This window comes from Micromys minutus (assembly GCF_963924665.1).
Source record: "Micromys minutus genome assembly, chromosome: 6".
NCBI classification, from domain to species: domain Eukaryota; kingdom Metazoa; phylum Chordata; class Mammalia; order Rodentia; family Muridae; genus Micromys; species Micromys minutus.
Window position 1 is genome coordinate 18,082,793 of NC_137975.1, and position 25,639 is coordinate 18,108,431.

A 25,639-nucleotide genomic window follows, 5' to 3' on the forward strand; every position below is an offset into this window, starting at 1 on the left:
TTCTCTGACCTGGTGAGCATTTCCTATGCACAGAGGTTAATCCTCGGTTGGCTGTTGCTTGTTACTCCTGACATCTGCCCATTTACTTTTTGCTGTTTTCTTTCTCTCTTATGCATTGTGGCCTTGTGTATACACAGCAGATACTTACTTTTGGCCCCTTGGAGCTGTGATCATCCAAATAGTTCCAGAAATTGCCAACTGTTTCCTGCAACAGGGCAAGGAACCTAGTGGCTTGGTGACTGTGTGTCAACTCTCAATGCGTTATGTGGATTAAGGAACTATATATAAGAGAAATCATCCTTGACTGCCTGGCCAGGATTGCATAAACGTTGGGGTTCCCAGAAGTGACACCCCAGTTCTTTTCACACCACATTTTAGGCTGTTCTGCTCACAGGAATCAGAGGGGGAAGAATCTGTTAGTGCACAAAAAATATTTTTCTTTCTTTCCTTTTTTTAGTTTCATCTCCACGGTCTGGTTTTCTTTCAGTCCAGGAAGCCAAAGATTCACAACACTAAGTATGACCTGAGTTCCCCACCCCCATGCCAAGCCCAACACATACCTAGTTCCTATTAACCAAGAAATGGTTTTTGTATCTTTGTGTTTAAAAGATTCTTTTTTAAATGTTTCCAGCTACAATATGTTCAAACTCATGGGGAAAAACACTGGGAAGCTATGGTAATGACTGAGGGTTAAAAATGTCCATCAAAGGGGACAAACTCTGGGGGGTTGCATCTCTTCCCTCCAAATGTCTCATTAGGGTTCCCAGGCTTGGCCTCCATCGCCTTCATCTCCCGCAGTCCAATTTAATTGAGTGATGTCCTTACTACGGCATGTTGCTCTTTGGACAGGAGGGTAAACTCATTCTGTCTATCACTGCATTTGCTTTCTTAAGGGCCTTCGGATGCGCATGCTGCTCAAGTAATTAAATGCAGGTCATGCTGTCTGAGGGCACAGTGGGTTTCGTCTGATAGCTTCTTCTTTATTGACCACGTGATTTCTTGAGGCTTGCTGGATTGCTTTTGTTTGTTTTATTATTCTGCGTGAGACACCTTGGGCCACCGGAAACAGAGACTCAACGTGAGCAACCAAAAGGCACTTGGCTTTCTGAAGGTCTCTAAATGCTGATGCATAGAAACTGCAGCCCCTGGGTGTGGTGAGGGTCTCGCAGCAGACTGCTAGTCACGGTTGGTACTTTACAAGTGTCAGCCTCTGGCTGCATGTGAGGAAACAAAGCCATGCACATCAGGTCATTCACCTTGAGCTAGAGTGGACTTGTCAACAATAAAGCAAACTGGGCTGGGGAGATGGCTGTTGACAAAGAACTTGCCTTATAGGCATGAAGAGTTGAGTCCAATCCTCAGAACCTACAGTTAGGAGAAAAAACGTGTGTGTGTGTGTGTGTGTGTGTGTGTGTGTGTGTGTTTGGGTGTGCTGGAGAGATAGTTCAGTACTCCTCTTCTAGAGAACCCGAGTTTGGTTTCTAGCACCCATATCTGGTGGCTTACAACCGTCTGGAACTCCAGCTTCTGGACTATCCAGTGTGTCTAGCCTCTGGAACTATCTCTACTCATATACATACCCTCAAATAGAAATTCACAAATACATATAATTAAAGTAATGATAATTTAAAAATCAGTGTGCTGGTACATGCCTGTAATCGAAACACATGTGAGGGGAGAAAATGTGCGCCGTGGATACTTCTGTCTCCATTCTTCTAGGACCTGAGTTCTAGGACCTGAATAAGATAGCTCTTACCTATAGCGTCCATTTTAAACAACAGATCTGTCTGAGGAGATCTGGGGTGATCATAAGATGGATTTTAGTTCAACCCTATGCTGATTCTGCACATTACACAGATTCGTCATCTTTAAGTGATGCCCGAGATGAGCACTTTAAAACAGAGGCAACTTTGTGTGAATTCTCTATAATACAGCAAAATCTGATAGCTCTATTAATAGCCAGCCTTTGGCCTTGGGAAGGCATGGTGGCAGGGTTTTTAAAATTCATCATCTCTGCATAATTAGTTGTGAATCTCTAAATATTCACGCTGAAGGATGGAGTGGGAAGCAGGGCCCCCATCGCTCAGCATCCCTTTCAATATTGCTCCACAGTCATCATTTTCCTGTGCTCTTCTAATTACTGCAAAACCAATTGTTTTTAACTCAACTGGCCCAGCTCTTTGTAATTTGTTGGATGTAATTACTTTGAAGTGAAGAAAATGTACTTCTTGTTCAGCAAACCAGGGCTTGATGAGGTGAGCGCTGTCAGGTGGCCATGGGAACCCGGTTCCAACACTTTGATCATTTCTCCTAACCACAGCATTTTGTGTGCATGTGTCGTGAGAGACAGGGAGTCTTTTTCGAAGAAGCACCACGCTGTAGGGGCTGATGTGAAGGAGTAATTTTATATATGCACATGGTTATGTTTGTTCATGTGTGGAGTGCTTGTGTGTGTGTGTGTGTGTGTGTGTGTGTGTGTGTGTGTGTGTGTGTATGCTTATCAGCATATGTATGTAAGGGTATATGTGCACATAGAAGCCAGAGGTCAACTTTACTACCGTAAGCAGCAGTCTACTGAAGCTGTTCAACCTGTTTTTATAGACAGGGCTTTTTTTTTTTTTTTTTTTTTTTTTTTTACTGGCTTAGAACATACCAAGAAGCTGGGTCGGCCATCAGTGATCTCAAGGGATCTGCCTGTCTGTGCCTTCCAGAGCAAGAGTTCTGGGTTTTGAATTCAGGTCCATGCTTGAATGGTAAGCATTTTTCCAACTGAACCATGTCCCCAGCATACAGTGCATCCAGTTTAACACATGAAAATAAAAAAATAAATGAGTGTGAGGAGGCAGTGCGAAAGCCAATGTATGGTTTAGGGCCCCCATTAAAGAAGGACCAGATTAGAGATTTTTCCCAAAATGACTTTTCAAAATAAACTTTAAAAATAAACTTTTAAAATATCAATTTGGGAAAATTATTCAACTTTTGTGGGACTACAAATAGTAATTTTCAAATTAACATTTATTCCTTTGGGGCTAGAGAGATAGCTTAGTGGGTAAGAGCACTTGTGACTTTTCCAGAGAACCTGGGCTTGGTTCCTAACATCCACAGAGTGGCTCACTCAAGGCCCAATGGATCAAACACACTCTTCTGACTTTCATGGATAATTACATGCTTGTGGAGTATGTGCAGACAAAATACTTATAAAATTAATAAGTCACAGTAGAAGAAAGGACATGAACAGTGTAAGAACAGGGTAGTTTTTATTTTGTTAAGGTTGTAGTCCCTGGTTATTTAACCATGCACCAGTAGGTGGTAGAAACATGTTCTCAGACAATTTCACACATGTACACCAGACACAGTGAACATCTTCATGTTTACTCTCTGTCTTATCTCCCAGCATCCTCTCTATCCCTTCATCCTCCCTACAAATCTCTTGCTTGGGCTCATTTCTCTTCATTTTTGTTTTGTGACCCATTGACTAGGGGACTGCTTGATTGACTATAGTCTGGAACTTTAAGTATTATTTTACCAGAAATAACTGAGAATGTCATTACAAAGTGTATCGTAAAACAAGTATTAATCAACATCAATGAATGTGGCTCATCAGCCAGACATTTATTTATTCAATAAGCAGATTTTTAGAGCATATCAGATTTTGCCCCAGGGCTTTCTCTGAGACATGACACTATCCTTTTCCGGAAAGAGCACAGAATCTCAAACCCTGTTTAGATTCCCGTAAGAGGATCGAGCTTGGTGAACTTTGAGTAACAGTGTCAGGTTAGGAGTGCTTGGTTTCCTCATCTATAAAACCAAGACAACACATCTCCTGCATAAAGTTCTCATGAGGAATAAATGAGAAAAACTGAAGAAGAAGCTATTGGCCTTTCCAAGGGGAACTGTCACTACAAATCAGTACATTAGAGTCTGAAGACTGGAAGGCGAATGATTTGGTTGCATGCTGTATAAACAGAGAAAGAGGAAACAAAAGATTCCATAGAAACAGTACAGAAGGAACATACTTACTCTCATGAGCCTCAGATGGGCTAATTTTTATGCAAGTGTGATTCTCCCCACTAGAGCATCCTGCTGCCATTCTCAGAAAAAAAAAGGGTGGTAAGTGGCTGGGGTTTTTGTTTGTTTGTTTGAAATCACATTTCCTTGGCAAAGTCCCAGGGCAAAGGAGGAACTATACCTCACCTTGCTCCTGTAGTTTGTTTTAAAACCACTGAAGAAATGTAGACTAGTCAGGCACTATGAAACCCTCTCCAAACCACCTAACCTGGTGTATTATGGGTATTTACATGAAGGGGTCTAAGTCAGTATATCATGGAGACACAGAAAACATCAGTAATTACTGCAGCATGATTCACCATAGCTAAGTTATGAAACCAGTCTAGGTGTCCAACAAAGAGGAATGGAGGCTGTGGGAGATGTAGATGATGGAATTTTTCTTGGTCATAAAATGGAAGGAAGTTAGGAGATTAAAAAGGAAATGGGTGCACTTTGAGATAATCGTGTCACATTCATGAAGGTAGACTTAGGAAGAGAAATATCACATATTTTCTCTGAGCTGTGGTTCCCATGTTTTATATGAAAATATGAAATCATGCATGTATATAGGATGCAAAGTGAGTGTGTCTAGAGAACAAAAGCACACTAATCAGAGGGGGGAGGCTAAACAAGGAAAGTATAGGAGGAATAAGCCCAACTAAAAATATATACATTCGTGAAAACCTAAGACAAAAGTAAAAAAAAAAAAAAAATCACTTCACTGCGGAATGATTGCCATACAAAAAATGTATATATTTAATACGTGCGGATTGATAAGTTTGGAGGTCCAGTCCCAGGAGACTGACTTCTGTGAATAAGGAAAGATGTACTAGAAATCTTTAAGCACAGGGGCCATGTCATAACACCCTACATTTGAGGGACAGTGGACTGGTGGAAATGTTGACAGTGAACAGGCTGGGGCATGGGGCAGTCAGAGGGCAAGACGATGGGGTTATACAACCCAGCTAAGGGCTTGGACTGTACTAGGGGCAGAGGTGGTGAAAGCGAGGCAGATGGGAGACATATGTGGGAGGGAAGCTGGCAGGGTTTTGGAATGATCAAAATGATGTAGGGGAATGAAGAGCCAAGCTGAAGAGATGGCACAGGGCATTCAGAGGAGATGAGAAGCCTGGGAGGCAGGACCACTTTATAAGAGAACAAACAAAGGAGATCAGCTTTTTTTTTTCCCCCCGTAAATTGAGAGGGATTGCTGACTTGGGTCTGGATTGTCTCTCAAATGCCCATGCAGTAACGGCATGGCTCCCAGTTGGAGGATATTGGGAGCTGGTGGAAGCACTCAAGAGGCGGTGTCCAGGGAGGTGTAAAATCATTAGAGCAATGAAGAATCAGGATAGAGGGAGTCATTTCCTTCCTCTTCTTTTTACATCCCAAACTCGAGGTAAACAATCTCGCTCTATCCCATGCTTCTTGCCAAGATGTGATTTTCTTCCATAGCCCCAGCTTATCTAGGGCTAGACAACTTTTCTTTGTAAGTGGAAGATAATAATTACTGTGGTCTTGGAATTAATTGCTTCTATAGGCAAGTGCTCTACTGTTGGGTTCTGTCCTAGTCTAGGACAGCAGCTTTCAGAGAGGGTATTAACTACATCGCCCAGGCTGTGCTTTGATCTTGATCCCCTCAGTCTAGACCTCTGGAGGAGCGGGGACCACGGTGTGAGCTACCCTGCCTGGTAGCATGGCTGCTTGTCATTTGGCTGCAGTAACAGAGAGCTGACTAGCAGAAGAGAGGAGAAAGGTGAGTGGTGGTCACATAGATGAGTCAGGCACTCACCTCCAGCCTGTTTTGTTTTCTTTTATTTGCATGTACTACTTACATATGATGGGTTTCATCATGGCTTTTCCACACATGTACATCATGTTCTTTGATCATATTCACCCCCTAACCCTCTACTGCCTCTCTCACTCTAGGTGACCCATCTCCTCTTCCCAAGAACTCTCCCTTCTCTAGCATGTCTCTCCTCCCATATCTACTGATTTCTGCTAGGGTTCCTTCCATGAGCCTGAGTCAGAGGTTCTGTATAAATGCATGGGTGGGAGCAGGGCTGAGATGTTACCTACAGGAGTGTAGGTTGTGGGTTATATACTAGAATGGACACCTTATCATTGGCTATACCACAAAACAATGTTTCTCCTTTTCCCAGCAACTATTAACTTCCTCTAGCTCTTCGAAAGGGGGGGTGGAGCCTTGTGACCTGCTTTCCATCCTCCATGATGGAATGTTGACATGTCCAGTATTGTGGTTTGTCTTCTGTAGGTTATTACAGCTATTGATATTTACAGTCCTTCCTCCTGCTTACATGGATCTATTGGCTTGTTCTGTTTTCTATCCCCTCTGCCTCTACCTTCACGTGTGAGCAAGGCCCTGACTGCAAACATGGGGAAGGAATATTTGTTCTTCTCAACTTGGCAAATTAGAGTGGGTAGCTCTGTGGAAACAAAGCTTCAAAACAACTTCTCTGCTACCTCACCCACTGGGCCACCTACTCAGCTCCTAAATCCTGCATCTGTGGGCAGACAAATATGCTCACAAGTGGACTCTTAGCATTTTTCAGTCAGGTTAAAGAAAGCAACCCTGAAAGTAAAGATGTATGTTTGTATCGGTGCTTTATGAATGGGGAGGTGGGGCTCTAGGGAGGAGGTCTATGTTTTGTTACATTTGACAGGATGCAAAGAAGCAACCTGATGGGCTGGGGATGTAGCTTAGCTGGATACTTGTACCACTATGAACAACATTTAAGTGCCTCTCTCAGTACTTAAGAAATACGAATATTCTTAAATATATAAATATAACATGCTCAGTCTGTAGAATATTACTGTGTATTTTGGAATATCTATGTGTATACACACACACCACATATTTATGAGCAATTAAAGAAAAACAAGGCCATGAACTTGAAAGAGAGCAAGGGAGGGTACATGATAGGGTATTGGAAGGAAGAAAATGGAGGGAATATTATTATAATCTCAAAAATATTTAGAAATATGCATATTCAGGGCTGAGGATGGAGCTCAGCTGGGAGCGCCCGACTTGTGCGCACAAAGTCCTGGCTTCCATCCTCATGCCCACATTAAGCAGGTGTGGTGGCACATGCCTGAGATTCCACACTCGGGATGAAGACAGGAAGAGAAAGAGTTCAATACCATCTTCAGCTATCTAATGAATTCTTGGCTGGTCTTCGCTGGAGGAGATCTGTTAGTCAACATTTCCTCAAGATGAACTCAACACACTGTGATCAGCTGCGTGATTTTCTTTGAATTCACCCTGTGTCATCAGAAATATCTTAATCATGCAATGGAGAGTTATTGCCTGGTGTGTCCAGTTTGTAGAACATTTAAAGTTTCTCACTGATCTGAATCCTATCCCTTGCTTTTTAGAAGTCACGAGAAAAGCAGGTCACATAGTTCAATCACACAGAACCTTGGAAGAAAAGGACATCATTTATCCCATTTATAACCTTTTTCCTGTCCTGAAAAAGGAAGATGGCTTTCAAGAAGTAAGCAACTTTTGACTGTATACTCTTTCAATTTAATATTAATTCTGGGTAGACGTTAAGACACAGATGAAAGTTTCTATGCTGTTATGAACTGGATGTGTACTGTACCCTACATGGACCATGTCGGTAGATAGTATTTTGAGGAATGTGTTGATTAATTTTAACTGAATTTTACAGAACCTAGAATTACCTGAGTAAAGAGTCTCTGTGAGGAATTATATAGAACCAGATAGTTTGTGGGAAAATGCCTTAATTGTTAATTTGATGTAAAAAGACTCAGCTTGCTGTGGGTGGCATCATTCCTTAGGCAGGGTTTCCTGAACAATATAAGGGAGGAAATGCAAGGAAGTATGAATCCAGCCATTTGTTTTATCTCTGCTTTACAGATATGGTAATGATTTTAGTTCCTGCCTTGATTTCCCTTAAATCATGGACTATCATCTGGAACTGTACACCACATAAACCCTTCCCTCCCAGAGTTACCTTTTGTCATAGAAACTGAAATGAAAACACAAGAGAAGATTATGGAGTGTTTCAAAGATGGATGATGTAGGTGGTTCACTGAGCTATGTATGTGATTTAAAGACTCCCAACTCTGGTTTCTGTCTGTCTGCCACCCTCCCTCCCTCCCTCCCTCCCTCCCTACACCCCCCCCCCCCCGTTTCTTTCTCTCTCTTCTCTCAGCTGCCACCAGGTGAAGAAGTTGTAGCCCTAAGCTTCCGCTGCCTTGGGAAGGAACAGTTCCACCCTGCCTTCTTACTACTGTGGACTGAAATCCCTTGAAACTCTCAGCTCAAATGAACCTGTTCTCCTCTACATTATTTCTGTCAGGTATTTTATCACCGGAATGAGAAACGTAACTGATACAGACTTGGCAATTCAATGTGGGATTTGATTTAAAATTAAATCTATCTCTATAGGATTCAAAGAGCTTAGACTTTGCAATCAGGACAGACAGATGGCGCCCCCTCACCTGGCTCTCAGTAGTAGCATCTTCACCCCTCCATCCTGAAAGGGGCTCACTTGCCACTGCATCCTCAGCATATTTGAATGATGGGCCAGTGTGGGCCTTTGATTCTGCTCCATTCTGCTTTTCAAAGCTAGTTTTTCCTAAAGAAGGGAAGATATATTAAAACAAAACAAATAAACAAACTAATAAGTTTTTATCAACCCTTAACAAATTTACGAACAAGAAAGGGATATATATATTTAAAATAATATATGAAGTTCTTTATATAGGAAAAGTTGGGTCTCCTGACATTGGCTCCTATATGAGCCTATGGTGTCGAAATATTTGCATAACTGTGTATACATATCTACAGAGAAGACCTAACACCTTTTGCCCTGGGACCCGACATCCTTCAAAACAGGTTGAGGATTTCCAGATTAAAAGGGGTTCAGCAAGAAAACCATTAGGAAACTTAAGGCTATCTTTCAAGTGTTTTATCAACTGAGAAACATGTTTTGGAGGGTGTTGTGGTTTTAATGAGAACCCCACCTCCAGATTGGTGCATAGGAACACCTGGTCCCAGCTGGTGATGTTGTTTGGGATTGTGAAAGAGCCTTTAAAGGGGTTGTTTCCCACTAGAGGGAGTGGATATCAAGGAAGACACCTTGATGATTCGTAGCCTGACCCCACTTCCTAGTCTCTGTTTCCCAAGCATGGCTACAATGTGACCAGCCAGCCTCATGCTCCCGCTGCCGTGCCTTCCCTCCCAACTGTTATGTCTTCCCCGCTATGATGGGCTGTGAAATAAATCCTTTCTCCCTTAAGTTGCTTTTGTCTGGGTATTTTATCACAACAATGAGAAAAGAACAGTCCAGAGGATTATTACCTCATTGAGCTAATGAATGCCCATGGAAGGATCTGATTTTTCAGCCTTTCCTAAACATGATTGAGCAGCAGGCCCTTGTTTTCCTTTGTGCTGTGTTTAAAGCTTTGTTCATTTACTTATTATATGCTGAACATAGTCTTCCTTGTCCTTCCCTACCAACATTTTTTAGTCTCCTTTTATTCCCCCATTTGAGCCTCTACAGTTTCACTTCTAATTTCATCACACACACACACACACACACACACACACACACACACACACACACACACACACACAACTGTGTGTATCTACATAAAAATCTAGGAACTATAAGCCACAAGAAACACTTATTTTCCTTTCTGAGAAAAGCTGCATTCCCTTAGTATGCAACTTACAGCTGCATACATTTTCCTGGAAATGACACAACTCTGTTGTTATTCACTGGGCGTCAAAACAATCCCACTGTGTATACACTCCACATTTTGTTTACCCATTCCATTTTTAATGGACATCTAGGCTTGTCCCATAACTTAACCCTGGTACCTAGAGCACCAGTGAGAATGGATTTGCACAGGTCTCTGTGATGTGTTGTCTTGGAGTCCTTTGGAGATATACCCAGGAGTGGTATAACTGTGTCAGAGGAAAGAGCTATTAGTTCTTTTGAGGAATCCCCATACTGACTTACACAGCAGATGAACTCACCAGCAGTGGACAAAGGTTCCCTTTGGCCTACATCTTCATCACCATCTGCTGTTACCTGTTTTCCTAACGACTATTATTCGAGCTGGGGTAGGATAGAATTTATATGTTTTTGACTTGCAATTCTCTGATGGATAGTGAAATTGAGCATATTTTTTCCATGTGTTCACAGGTGAAGCTGAAGGATCCTAATGGCAACTCCCCTTTTGGAATGATGAAGGAAGGTGAATGCCCTATTATACCATAAATGTCTATAGATACAGTGTAATACACACATAGGTACATATAGATAAATATGGTACATCCAATGAACCATCCAGAAGAAGAATGAAAATGAGTAATTTTCCAGAAAATAATGCAACTAGAAGTAAGGTTTAAGCCAAGTGTGCCAATCTCAGAAAGATTCTTAGACTTTCTACAGCTTTTTCAAAATCATATATCCATAGATGGCATAAAAATAGAAGGGGAAGTATGTAGGCAGTCAGGGGGACTCACAGGAGAGGGAAGGAAAAGGGGAACAGATTATGAGGAAGAGTAGGCACAAAGCACAATATATAGTTGTATGAAAACTTTAGAAAATATGTTTTAAAAACAAACCCTAATTAACCAAAGAACATGCCAGGCAGCCCTTTATAGCCATTTCTTCAGGTAATTTCTGAGGACAAAAGTAATTAGTGACGTTTCCATCAACACTGTGAGATGTGTTCTGACGTCTCTAGGTTTGAAGTGGGGATAAGAAAAAAGGCTACTTTCACCTGTAGTGGCTGCTGGGAAGGAAATGGAATCCCACTTTCCTTTAGATCCTGAAACCTCTGTGCTGCACAATTTTTCACCTAACTAATGGTCACTAAGAAAAGCACTGGAGAGCAGCCCTGCTTCCATGGATGTCACAGACAGGAAACTTCAGGATGGGTGACCCCAAGATGGCCTCCTGTCTGCTCACCTCACTCTCTTCCACAGACTACCTTTTACAACTCTGTGACAATTTAATTAAGACACAACCCTTGGGATTTGGAGGCAGCAAATGTACGTGGCGAGATCAGAACAATCTCCTTCCTGTCCTCTTCTTATGAAGCAATTCAAAGCTTGTGGTTTCTATTCAATTTGTTATAATGACAGTGTTTAATCATGGAGTCTACTCGGCAGCCCGCTGCCGAATTGAGGTCACACATGCGACTATTCAGGCATAGAGCACATAATCTATAACTAAGATTTTGCCCCTGAAGCTCTGGAGGCTGTGCCATTAATTAACACTGCACTTATTTCAAAAATAATATGCGTTATGGCCTTTAAAAATGTAACCTTGGTGTGGAAGGAGCGTGAGTCCTGATAAGGCCCCTTGGCGATTGCTATTAATGTGTGAAGAGTTTAGTCACAGGAACAGTCTGATATGTCCATTCAAACCTGTTTAATTAGCAACAGCCTTCTCTTTTAATTTCTCAGAAACCCGTAGCATGACCTCCATACACAGCCCCTTTCTGATCTTCTAGCCATCAAAACAAGCATTTATGTTTCCAGGTCTAATTCTTGTGCTCACACACATATTGTCAGAGCCACAGAAGCCACGTGTTAAGATGTACTGAGTATCATTGTGGCTGCCATAAATATTTTTAATCGAGGGAACAGTGGAAAAAAAACTTTGACCCTCAGCTTGGCCTTGTCTTTAATCATTCAGGCTTCTTTCCACTGACTGCAGGCAGGTCTCCATGGAAAGGCGAGCTCCTTTCCTCTGCAGTCGACACGCAATCTGCTGCTGATCAATCAAAACGAGTCTTTATAGTTTAGCAGCATGCAAATGTACAGCAATGAGGTAGGACATGTCAGAAGACTTACAGTTCCTGGGTAGAGGGCACATATTTCAGGAACATCAATGTACTGAAGCTAAATTGTTCTATTTTCAATATATCCTTTAAAAGAAAAGATTTCTTTGGGTTTTAAACTATGCATATAGATGTGTCTCTGTGCAGGTTATACACATGTGAATGCAATATCTGCAGTGGCCAAAAGAGGGCGGTGGATCCTCTGGAACTGTAGCTATGCCCAGTGAAGCTTCTGGGAACTGAACTCAAGTCCTCCTCAAGAACTGTATAAACTCTTAACTGCTGGGTCCTCTCTCCAGCCCCTATATTCAATATATTCTATATGAGTTTTTTTTTTTTTTTTTTAGGACAAAATCCTATGAACATGTACTGCATGATTTACTTCATCAATTTACATAGCCGTCTATTGGTATGACCCTTCCTTCTATGAATGTTTACTCCTTAACACTGAAAGTTGTATTACTTTGTCAATTAGTCTACATGTATGTATATGTGTGTAGGTTTTTGAGTATGTACATGTTCATATTGGGGAGTTGTACATGCATGTGTGTGTGTATGTGTACACACAAGCGTGTGCACTCTGTTGTGTGGAGGGCTAGTGCTCTTCATGCAACTTGTAGAGGATCTCTCACTATCTGGACTTAGCTGGTTTGTCCAGATTGGGCTGTTCAGCAATCCCTAGGGATGGGCCTTTTTATTAATCTTCCAGCACTGTGATTTACAGACATGATTTTATTTTTAACATGGGTTCTAGGAATTGAACTAGAGTTCTAGTGCTTGCAAACTCAAACAGTGACACCCACTGAGCCATCTCCCCACCCCCTGATAAGGTCTTACAGGTGTTGCTTCACTGTTTGGCTGAAGGTGTGCAGAGATTTACATGGGTCTGCGTTTCGGTGGGGCAGAGGTCTCTGGGTGACTTGTATTCTGCTGGGTAGTTTCACCGGTACATCTGCAAACATGTCCTCATGGGGGAAGGGGGACACACAAGTATATGGCACTTTACCTGAGGAGGCGGGCTTGGGAAGGTGACTCTGTGAGGCTCTCGTCCCTCTGGCCATCATGCTGGGGTCAGATATAGAATGGATAATCGTGGACTCCGAGGAGCTCTGACTGTCTGTGGAGGAAGGCACTTCACGGTCAAGGGTTTGGGCTCTGGCAGAGGATGTCATGGCAGGGGCTGGCTGGAGAAACAGGAGGGGCTCAGTGTCCTCTGGGGAGTCCTGCTGGTATACATATCGTCCTGTTGAGCGGTTTCCTGAGTCTGGGAGGGGAAAGGTTCCAATCCCGCTGTCCAATGTTCTCATCTGGCAGTTTGATTCTGACAGAGAAACACAGAGGGAAATTAAAGACTTAGAGAAGGGCCAATCCCCGAGGCTTGCTGACAGAAGAAGATAAGAACGCTGTTATTTGGATGTGATCTGGAGGAAAGGAGGCATCCTGAGGGAACCATTTAGAATTTAGATAAAGACCAGGACAGGTGAGATGGCTCAGTGGGAAAAAGACTTTACTGGTTTTGGAAGCTTGGTGACCCGCATGTGCCCATGTGAAAGTGAAAAGAGAGAAAACAACTCCACAGAGCTGTCCTCTGTCCTCTCCATGCCTACTATGGCCTACATGCTCCTGTCTACAACACTGTGTGGATACTACCACACACACACACACACACACACACACACACACACACACACACACAAACTAAAAATGACGATAATTAATAATAATGATATAAAATGACACATTTGATAACAGTGTATTAAATATCTGCGAATTGCATGAAAATGAGCTTTGAGTGAATATGAAACCGTCTCCTCCACATAATGGCCCATAGTGGGTGGCCACAGTTGCATGCCCATACACACTAGACTGGTCTCCAGAAAGATGAGGGTAAAAGGAGCCGGCGTTAGAGACTGACGGTTATTTTTGATTATCTTTAGTTCAGTCTGGGACTCATACAGCTTCAATTAGGTGAGGTTTATTAACTGAAATAGTGAGTAGTGAGCGCATGTAACAGACCGGAGTGCTGTTCTGACAAAGGGGATGGCGTGTCTCTTGCAGGAATTATCACCACTCCGCAGCTGACTCAGTCTGTGGCCTCTAGATTGGACAGTGAGGACAGTTTATTCCAAATGTACTTAGGGGTCAGAACAGCCACAGTCATGCGATATGTGTTTCCTAGACACCGTATTGAGAAGGGGCAGAACAAGTACTGCCCTTAGTACTTTAGGCAGTGACAAAACTCATTGCAACCTATTGTGTCTGTGTGTTCATGTGTGTTTGTGGGTCTATGTGTATGTGTATGTCTGTGTACTTGTATGTGTGTCAAGTCTAGAAATCAATGTCTGGTGTCTTTCTCAATTATACTCACACACACACACACACACACACACACACACACACACACATATATATATATATATATATATACATGAATATATATATACACATATATATTTACCATACATATCTATTTATCATATATATGACACATTCAGTAAATTTTATCTTCATAAGAAATTTATGTAGGAAATTTCTGACAAAATGTACTTCTTATTTAACTTCTAAGATGCAAAACTAGTTTATGAAAACTAATGAGACAGTCTTCAAAATACGATTTTCATGTAGAGTTTCTGATCATATGATAAAATGAATGATAGAATGAAACATCCTTGTTGTCATCTTATGAGCCTCGTGTAAGTCTAGGACTGGGTAGGAGGTGCATCTGGTTTGAACACAGTGTGGGATGGAACAACTGTGACATAATCTTTGTGTCTGCCAGCTGCCATGTATCCAGGGCTTTAAGGAACAGTGCCTTGTAGTATGGCAGCCAAATGAGTGGGGTCTCTGCACAAGACAGGGCTCAAGATGTAGGCTGCCACATGCAATAATGTTTGGTTTTTAACAGATCACTGGAACTCAGACTGACACCATCATACTGTAGGATAGAAAAATAAAACAGAATAATAAATGGTACCATGGGTCAACTGCTCAGTGTGCTGGTTACATGTTAAGACAACCAGAGAGTCATCTGTAAGTGTTGCACACAATCTCATTTAGTCACTAGTTGGTACCCAAACTCCAATTTGCCCATCACCCCCCTCTCCTCCTTAAACATTTCCATTGTAAGTAGTAGCATACTGAGGACTTTTCAACACAGAGGTAAAACAAAAGGAAGATAATTTTGGAAGTTAGGGACCTGTGGTTGTTTAAATAAGACATATCCTCCATTGGCTCAAGTATTCCAACACTTGGTCTCAGTTGGTGATGCCATTTTGGGGAGGTCACAGAACCTTTGGGAGGTGGAGCCTTGTTAGTTAAAGTATAACCTTGGGGCTGGGCCTTGTGTGTAAGCGATTTTGCCACACTTCCAGGTCACACTCAATGCTTCATACTCTTAAGGTTGAGAAGTGAGCACTCATCTTTCAGCTCCTGCTACTGTGCCTGTTACTTGCTGCTATGCCTGCTTGCCATGATGGACCTTTACCTCCCTGTAACTGTAAGCCCAAATAAACTCTTTCTTCTGTAAGTTGCCTTGGTCATAGTAGTTTATCAAAGCGACAGAGAAGTGTCTACTTTAGAAAGTATCCCTGTATAAAGGCGAGCTCCAGTTTTTACAGGATGTACTGAATTAAGTGAAGCTCAGTTCCCATCTTCACTATGGTGCCCTTTCCTTAGTATAATATAGGATCTGGATTCAGCTATGGGCTGTAGGTCCCCAACACCCATGGCTGGGCTCTGGGAGTTGCTTTTTCCTCCTAGTCTCAGAAAGGCCGAATTTCAGCCTTATTCATTTCAGGGCCTCCACTTTTAACTACTTCAGGGCTTTACCATTAACTACTCATGCAGATCATTCACTGTTGTTGTTAGAATGAGAATGGTACCTGCAGGTTCAATTATTTAAATATTTGGATACTAGTTACTGGACTGTGGGAAAGGATTAGGAGGTGTGTCACTGGGGGTGGGATCTGAGGTTTCAAAAGCCTTTCAATCAGCACATTAGCCTGCCCCTCCCCTCTCCCCCACCTCTGCCTGCTGCCTGTGGATCAGGATGTAAACTCTCAGCTACTGCTCTAGCACCATGCCTGCCTGCCTGCTACCATGCTTTCCACCATGACAGTCATGGACTTAGCCTCTGATATGGTAAGCAATCCCCAGCTACACATTTCCTTCTGTAAGTTGTACTAATTAGAGCAGTAACTACGATATTCACCATTTCCATTTTTCCTTCAACGATGACTCCGTGGACACAGTGTGATTGTTAGGACAGAAGACATGCTGTTTATATGAGAAGATATATTCTCAGGAGTCTTTTCCTTCTTTCTTTCTTTCTTTCTTTCTTTCTTTCTTTCTTTCTTTCCTTCTTTCTTTCTTTCTTTTCTTTCTTTCTTTCTTTCTTTCTTTCTTTCTTTCTTTCTTTCTTTCTTTCTTTCTTTCTTTCTTTCCTTCCTTCCTTCCTCCTTCCTCCTGCCCACCTTTACTTCATTTTCCCTTTCCCTGTCCCTCCTCTCCCTTCCTTCTTCCCATATAAAAATGTTGAGTGTCAGCTGTCTGCTTAGCCAACTGAGCCAAATCTTGTGCTCCAGGTTTAGTGAGAGACCTTGTTATTGAAACAATCATAGGAGCTAGAGAGATGGTTCACTGGTTAAGTGCACTTGATGCTTCTGCAGAAGTCCCAGGTTCAAGTCCCATCACCCACATGGTATCTCACAACTGTCTGAAGCTCCAGTTCCAGGAGCTGTGGCACTGTCTTCTGACCCCTAGTAGAACAACACTCACATGTGGTTTATAGATATACATTAATAGAATATAAATACACACACACGCACACACATACACACACACACACATACACATATATACATATAAATATATAATATATCAGAAATCAAACTTTGGGCTTCCACACATTATGTAAGTATGTGCACTCGTAACTAATACATACACAAGCACATACAGACACAGCAAAGAAGACAAACTATCAGCTTTTCTTTCAGAGATCTCCATCTCCTAAGTCTGGATGTTTCTGCTGGGTCTGTAATAAAGATTTAGTTGTAGTTAAAGACAAAAGGTCTGAGGACAGATTTGGGGTCCAAAACAAAAGAGTGAAGGAACTCTATGCCTTGTACCATTGGACTGAAATTTTCTGGCATCTGTCCCTTCCTTTCTTTCCCCATTAGTACAAAGGACTGTCAGACCACAAGCTATAAACTGGGCTCTTTGAATTTCTAAGTTCTCAGGGGGCTATATGCATAGACAAACTCAGAACCCACTTGCTAATAACAACATTTTCTTTCTAATTTCTAGAGATCCCAGATGGCCAATGTGGAGGATGTGAAGGTGCCTGTATAAGAACAGATGAAATGAGCTGTGGACAGGCAGGGGCTCAGGAAGATGCCAGAGTTTCACCCTCAAGCACATTTCCTCAGAATCTGTATACCTTGGGAAGCCAGAATTGTATTGAAAGTGTTGAAGCATCTTTCTGTAGTTCCTTTAAAGCCCTATTAGTTTCCTGTTGTTCACAAAAAGATCGGAACTTGAAAAATGTGTTGGATACTGTACTTCTGAGGCAAGTTATTTTTTCCCCTCTCAGAAAACTCATAAAATAATTAAATGGCTGTAGGAGGAACAAAGTTCACAGGACCAAGTCTCCTTGGAATTGTCAATGAGTTAACTTGGTCTTGCCCTAGACAGATGTCAAGTTCATATCTGTTTCTGTGAATGTGGCTGCCAAAGGTGCCTTGCTAATGAGTTCAGGGTTGGGTCATTCAGTGTTCCAGCAGCTTCAGTCTTCCTAGGTCACCAATTACAGTTTTGCCCTTGGCTCACCCCCTCACCTATTCCCATCGCCCCATTTATCTCCCCCTATTGGTCTCTAAATGCAAACATTGATACCTGCCACTGCTGACAACCTCCAGAAGTTTCACAGGATGATGTGGGGCATGGAGGACTAGAAATTTCAAAGCTGAGGTTAGAATAAAAACCAGATGACTGTTTGAAAAAAAAAAATCTGTCTCTCAGTCCACAGGCTACTTGAGCACTCCTAGTCCCAGAACATCAGGAATGCACTGCGACTGGTCAGCAGAAGGACCTGAAGGAATCTTCAAAAGTCATGGACTCAGAATCTTCCTTCCCTGGCACAGTGGACATGCTGAGGGGTTCTGGTCTGCAAAGAGATGGGTTGCTTTCTTTTCTCAGAACAGGATATAGGCATTTATGAAAGGACGTCTCAAGTCAGTCTTCCACTAGCAGCCTTTAGATGAAGATGTAGAACTCTCAGCTCCTCCTGCCCATGTCTGCCTGGATGCTGCCATGTTCCTGCCTTGATGATAATGGACTGAATCTCTGAACCTATTCTGGCTATTCATCTCTTGCCCTAGCTTTTAAATAATATTTGGAAAAAAAGCTATCCAAAAGCAAAAATCTTATGGTGAACAAACAAGGGCAGACCCAACAGTCTAAGTACCATAAGCACGTAGACATTAATAAATGTGCGCTTCTGGAAAATGTGGTCAGCAAGAGCTACCCATCTTGACCCAGAGAACAATGGTTGAATGCAAGAACTTTAAACCGATCTGCTGGCAATACGCAGCTCTCTTTGTTGTGGTTGGAGATAATGACGATGAGAATGAGATGACTATCTATGAATATCTATGAATTCATACACAATTCTGTGGACGTTTTAGATGAGTGCTTCAGCAGACTGAGTGTACTAGATACAATGTTTAATTTGGATAAAGTCCACATCATTTTTGGGTGAGACACAATTAAACGGCTGCATGAAACAGAGCAAGAATTCTTGCCCCTCCACTAAGTCTTGACAAGATGTGGGAAAGCTGATGAAGACTAAGGAGGTTTGAGCGATGTGAAGGCCAAGGAAGACATTAGAAACAACAACAGCCTCCTGCGAACTGTCACTAGCTATCTCCCACCGTTCCTAAACAGAAAACAAATAATTCTTGTGTACAAACAAGGTTTTTCTCTTAACAGAGAGTCATAATTCCATAATTATGGAATTGGTAACTATAAGCTTGTTTTTACCCCAGCAGGAGCAGCAGGGTTGCAGTGTGAAGAATTCAAGGCAGTTGTCCATTAGCCAATAAACTTCACATTTACTTGACCATGTGGGAAAAAATGGTCCTCTCTAGAATGATTCAGCTTAGGGGTCTCCTCTGGCACAGTCTTCAGGAGTGAAGGAACTGACTGGATTGGAGAGGTTGTGAGCTCAGGGACAAGCAGGGACTGGAGGGCCTGTGTGGTACAATGGCATGTGGGGACATGGACGGAAGGTTTTCAGAAATGTCTCCTGTTGGGCTTTGTAAACTTTTAACTTGAGGTATTGGATGCAAAATCCCCATTTATGTGCTGGGAGACACCTCATTTAGGAATGCCTGCCAGGTAAGTATGGAGATCTGAATTTGGTACAAATCTGGGTGTGGAAGTACAGAGCTGGGAGGGTGGACATAAGATCGTCCCCAGAGCTCCCTGTAGAGACTAACTGGTGAGCTTCAGGCTCACTGAGAGACCTTATATATAAAATAAAGGCAGAAGGCAGAGGAAGGAGACATCCACTGTCACCCTCTGGTCTCTATACACATAAGCACAACATGCCTACACACACATGTTCACAAACCACATTGACATGCACAGTTACCCCCCCAGAACACACACACACACACAAACACACACACACACACACACACACACACACACACACACATACACACACACACACACACAAACACCACAAAGTAAAAGTGAAGCAAATAAACAAGGTAAATCTGAAGACTCAGAATGAAGTTGGATACCATGCATATTGCAACTGGAAGGATTAAATTTGTAGACCTGCTTGGTTTCTTGCTGATTTAAGGGGGAAAAAATCAAGGGATGTTTGCTTCCATAATCAGAGTTTATTTCTTTACTCAGTCCAGGAAATTGCTGACAATACAGTGGTGCATAGTAAGTCTCCATTAGCAGCGGTGGGTAGAGACAGGTTTCTGTAGATACTTAACAACTGTGTGTGTAGTCATCCGGAGCAAGCAAAGGTGTTGTTCTTGTAGCTAGTGTGATGCTGTGGCAGCAAGGTACATTTTAATATATTATTTTTAAAAACTGATTTATTTATTTATATTTATGTGCACTGGTGTTTTCCCTGCATGCATGTCTGTCACATGGCATAGGAGCCCCCAGAATTGGAGCTCTGGACAGTTGTGAGCTGCTATGTGGTGCTGGGAATTGAACCGAGGTCCTTTGTAAGAGCACCCAGTCTTAAACTTATTGTTTGGTAACTAAGTCCTTGTGAATGAGTAAATCAGAAGTATTAATTAGAAATTAGTGAATATGGAGAGGAATAGCTGTGGTTGGTTACAAGCTCTATTGTGAAGAATAGTGAGGGGGCCATTTTCTTAAGAGAACAACTTTGGAGCCAGAATCCTCAGTGAAAAATAATTGCATCCACGACATTGCCTTTAGTTAGACTTGGGACATTACAGGGAACAGTCGAAAATTGGCTCGCACTGTTTGTAGTCAGTGACCTGTCACTGGGTCCTGAGACATGTTCTGAGGTATTCCCTAGGTTGAATATCCCTCACCAAAACTGCTTTAGAGGGTTTTCAATATTCACATAGCCTTCCAGATGATTCTCTGAAGATTCCAAATCAGAAACACTCTAAACTCAGAGGATTTTTATATGTTTATGTATGTATACATGTTATATGTGCACATGCTCTGTTCACTGTGCATGTGTTTGTGTGAGCAAGTTGTTGTCAGAAGCCAGCCCTGCCCACTGCTCCTTTGATGCCATCCACCCTGTTTTTGTTTAGGTGCTTTGGTTTGGCTTTGAGACAGGGTATTTCACTAGTAGCCGGGCTGATTGGCCAGAGAGCCCCAGGCATCCACCTATCTCTATCTCTCCAGAGCTGGGATTAGAAGCTTATGCCACCATGGTTGTGTTTTTTATTTCAGTTGTAGAGATTGAACTCTACTCCTTATGATTACAAAATGAACACTTTCCAGACTGAGCTGTCCCCTCAGTCTCTATGCCTAGAACTTTTTAAGAATTCTATCTGCATTTTCAAAACCTGTGAAACTTGTTGGAGTTTGGATCATATGTTAGGCACACCCAGGCTTCATTGCAATGAACCAGTCCCTTGTGGATTCAAATGGATTACATTTCTAATGATTCCCTAGCTTTATCACCCAAAGATCCCAGGAAGACAGAAAACATGAAACCTAAATTTCTCTCTATTTTCTCTTTGAAAACTCCTTCTCGATCTATAAAAGCTTTAGCTGAAACCCAGGTGTGGTGGTATGGAGGTGGGGGCAGGGGCATCCATGGAGTTTGCTGACCAGTCAGCCTAGCACAACTGGTGAATTCCAGAAGACCTTGTTCAAATAAACAAAGTGTACAGCACTTGAGAAATACCTAATCTCACACACACACACATACATGCACACACACACACACACACACACACACACACACACACACACACACACATACCAGTCAAACACAATGAAAATCCACCACAACTCAACAGCCAACTTACTATTTCACACAATTTTCTAATTTGGCTATACCCCGAATGGTCATATAAATATGTCTTGGTAAGCATCCTCTCCAGGTTTGTACACATCTTTAAGCAACACGGTGTGGTACTGGCAATAAAACTTAAACCACAGATGGGAGCACAGATTTCTTTATTTGCACATTCCTCTCTTCATCTGTCTGGCTGAAATAAGCTTAAGAAAAAAAAAATCCAAGCCAGTTGCCAAAACCCTATCCATTAAACATAGTTATTTGTTTTAAGTTTGCCCCATGTTTCCAGGCAGTACAAAAAATGATTAAACTGGTGATTCATCCCCAATCATTTGGTATCTTTTGTCTGTGTTGTGAAGATGACTTTCTAGAAGGTTAAATTCATCGTCATGACTTAGGATGCTCGAGAATCCTCTTCGGTCTCTAAGTTCAAGCTGAGTTTAAGCCTTCTGATGCATGAGGAAGGTACGGGAGAATGTGAATTTGTTTTCTGATCATTCGGGCTTTCTTTGGCATGAAAAACACCAGATGTTGGGAATTCGGCTCACTATCGTCTAGGGAGTGGGTATAAGTGAGAAAGTAGAACACTGAGAGGAAATGAAACATTGAAAAGGAAGGGTAGTGAGGTGGCCCAGCAAGCAAAGCAAAAATGTGGCACAAGACTGATGACATGAATTTGATACATGCAACACGCAAAGGGCCTTGTGCAGTAGCACGTATCTATAACCTGGCACTCCTACTGTGAGATGGGAAATGGGGACAAATTCCTCGGAAGTCTGTGGCTCTACCCTGGAGTGTACAGGCGACAGAAAGAACAGAGTAGACTTTGCCTTGACAAGGTAGCAGGGGACAACTGACTCCCCTAACTTGTTTCCAGCCTCAAAATGCTTACAGTCCCATTGTGCTAACACACACACACACACACACACACACACACACACACACTCACACACACACACACACAATGTATATTAAAACTTTAAAGGTAAAAATTGGCTCATGAAAGCCCATTGTAAAGATAAAGGGGAAGTTATTTTGAACAAATATACAAAAAGACCACCTGAGGCTGGGTCAATCCCCTTCAAAATTAATATTTGGGGGCAAGAGTATCACAAATAATTGTAGTAGGATGTCACTGAAGGATATAAACGAGAAATGGTTAGACATGTGTTATAAATGTCCTGTAGACCTTACCCTCAGAAATCCTCCTTGAATTTATATATACAATGAAACCCTCATAAGGCATGTTCCTTCCTGCTGTTGATAGATGGCTTCTGACATTGTTCTGTGGATGGCTATTCTGGGAATTTCTTTATGACTCTTTGAATCTCTATTTATTTTGCTATTTCTTTTGTGTATATGTGTGTATTTGTGTGGGGGGTTATTGCATCCCTGTGTATGTACATGTGGACAAAGAGGCAAAAAAAAAAAAAAAAAAAAAAAAAAAACACTGTATGTCTTTCTCATTCTCTCTCCACCTTAGATTTGAGACAAGGTCTCTTACTAAACCTTTAAGTTTGCCAATTTGTTTAGAATGGCTAGCCAGCAGGGTATAAATCCCTTTGTATCTTTTTCCCTCAGACAATGGGATCACAGGTATGTACTGAGGTGACTCCTTCTTCATGGGTGATGACTACCAAACTCAGATTCTCACACATGCACAGACAAGTTTACCAAGTGCCCCACTCCCATGGCCCTTGAACTTTTCTTGATCTAACAAAACTAAAGGTTGATCTCTACAGTATCATCTCCTCAAAATTCTGAGGTAAGGCTCTGACCTCTTTATATCGTGTTACAATAGTGCACCTGTCAGAAAACAATGCTTACTCACCTATGTACTATTCACCATGATAGTCAAGCACAGGCTAATGGATAGGCCTTTTAGTAGTTATCCATCACTGACCCAGGAATGGATCCCAGCTGCCTAGATCAATGCTTTAGTTAACTGTCAACTATAGCACACAGTTCTCACATGTGAGGGAACTGGATAAAACTTTCTCAGCTCTCTATAAAGCAATGGCTACCCCATTTTTCCTTTTTCCAACTCAGAGCTAAAATCTTGGTCTTCTTACTGTGGCATTATTCTATCTGAGGAAACATCAACCTTAAATGAAAAAAAAAGGTTAAAAATGTGTGTGTGTGTGTGTGTGTGTGTGTGTAGGTCACTTTCCTCCTTGTTGAGATGGGGTCTCTTGTTTGTACTGCATATGCAGTCTAAGTGGCCTAGGAGCTTATGGGAATTCTGTCTCTGCCTTCAAACTTGCTATAGGCAAGCTGGTATTCCAGATATGTGTTACTCCATTTGACTTTTATCTGGGGTCTGGGGATTTGAATTAAGGTCCTCCCTCTTGTGAAGCAAATGCTTTCTCTATTGAACCATTTCCCCAGTGTTCAGTAAAATCAATTTTTTCAGCATAATTTTCTAAAGTACTGTAAAACCGTAGAACCACAATGGTTTGTTCCAGCCCTGCTCCTTGTTCTTCATTTTATTTCTAATAATTGAAAAACCAATTTATCTCCCCTCTTTTTCCTTTTATCCTTATCTCTTCTTAGTTCATCCCCCCCCACAGCCTGATTACAATAGAGCTGTATCTCTCCATCCTTTAATCCACTTTCAAACTGGTGCAGATGTAAAGGCATTTTAGAGGTCTAGACAGATGATGTTTACTGATTCTACATAGTGAACAAACTCTTTGCATTCCCTGATGGGTAAGTTACAGTTTCTCCCTGGAGAATGTGTAACATTGCTGTCCTAAAAGGTTATCCTTGTCGCCTTTCAATTGCTGTTCTCTCTTCCCCGTTCTCTCTCCTTCCTCCCCTCCCTTCAGCCATTCTAGCTGCCTTGACAAAACAAAGTGAAAACTGAACAGTTATCTGGTTGAATCTGATGGGCACTGATGGCTATTATGGGTAATTCTGCCTCTCTAAATCTCTTCTTCTCTGTATCAAGTTTGATACATCCCATAGACATTTGCTTCTACTCCCCATTTCACCTGCCTGGATAGCATCTGCTTTGATAAGGTGCATGAGAGAAGTGAGGAAAGAAAATAAATTAGGGTGGGATGCTGTGGAAAACGATTCTAAGGAGCTTTATTTGGCAAGAAGCATACAAATCAAGATTCATGCAAAGAGTCAGACCTGTCAACTTAGCAACTAATAAAATGTTAACTGATGATCTCTCTCTCTCTCTCTCTCTCTCTCTCTCTCTCTCTCTCTCTCTCTCTCTCTCTCACACACACACACACACACACACACACACACACACATGCATATATTAATACTTAAACCTATACATACACATATACATTTGTATGGATATACACATATATTCATGCCCATATACATAATGCAGACACCCATATACATCTATCCATCCATGAATACAGTGGCTACATTCACACACACACACACACACACACACACACACACACACACACACACACACAAACACACACACACACACACGCTATTCTGTCTTTATAAATTGGACAGCAGGCTGTACAGAACTTGATCTCTGAATCAAAATGAGGCTGAGCTTATAATTTCTTTAGACAATCGCCTGGATTTGGTTTCTAAACTTTGAGAGTGAATTCATACGAAGCCTGGAGGTCTTGTTGGATTGAAGAGATAATGCAGACATTAAGGGAGGAGGGACCTGGCAGCTAGGATTGGCAGGACAGTGCACTGAGAGGAAGGCTGGTAGCAGGCCGTTCCTTACAGTCTTGTCCGAGCGCAGCACAGGCATGAGGTGAGGCTCAGATCACAGAGACAATTACTATGAAGCTCTAGGTTGTATAGTTCCTGGAGCTCACACAAGACAGAAAATAATAAGACATTTCAACCATGGGAAGAGGTTGAGGCCTTTCAATATGAGGAACACAGAATTCGAAGAGAGTTCAAACCTCAGGAGTGAAATTAAATTGTACTCAGAATAAAAGCTCCCTAGACCTGTCATAGCGAAACGTGGATGCAAGCCTTGAAAAAGAAAACCTTGGTGCTAATACACAGTGTGTTCCAGAACTGAGACCAGCAGGCTACAGGAAGACAAGGTGTAATTCACATTCTTGTGTAACCCATTAAATCTCATCAGCCATACAAAAGAGCAGATGGTTGGGCTTCCTACCCAGGGGAGAATTAAACCAGAAGAAGCAGAAAAAGAAACAATAGAGACAATGAGGCTAATAAATAAGAACTTATTGTTATTGGTAA

At 41.9% G+C, this 25,639-nt stretch overlaps 1 protein-coding gene across 1 annotated transcript in view; it reads right to left on the reverse strand.

The window, feature by feature from the left end:
• NCKAP5 (NCK associated protein 5) overlaps window positions 1-25,639 on the reverse strand; it is a gene marked incomplete at both ends in the record, with an annotated part of 755,695 nt that overhangs the window by 50,429 nt on the left and 679,627 nt on the right. Inside the window, 2 exons of the mRNA XM_080918408.1 lie at window positions 8,536-8,672; window positions 12,902-13,216. Coding sequence (XP_080774534.1) covers window positions 8,536-8,672; window positions 12,902-13,216 — 452 coding nt within the window. The remainder of the gene's footprint in view (window positions 1-8,535; window positions 8,673-12,901; window positions 13,217-25,639) is intronic.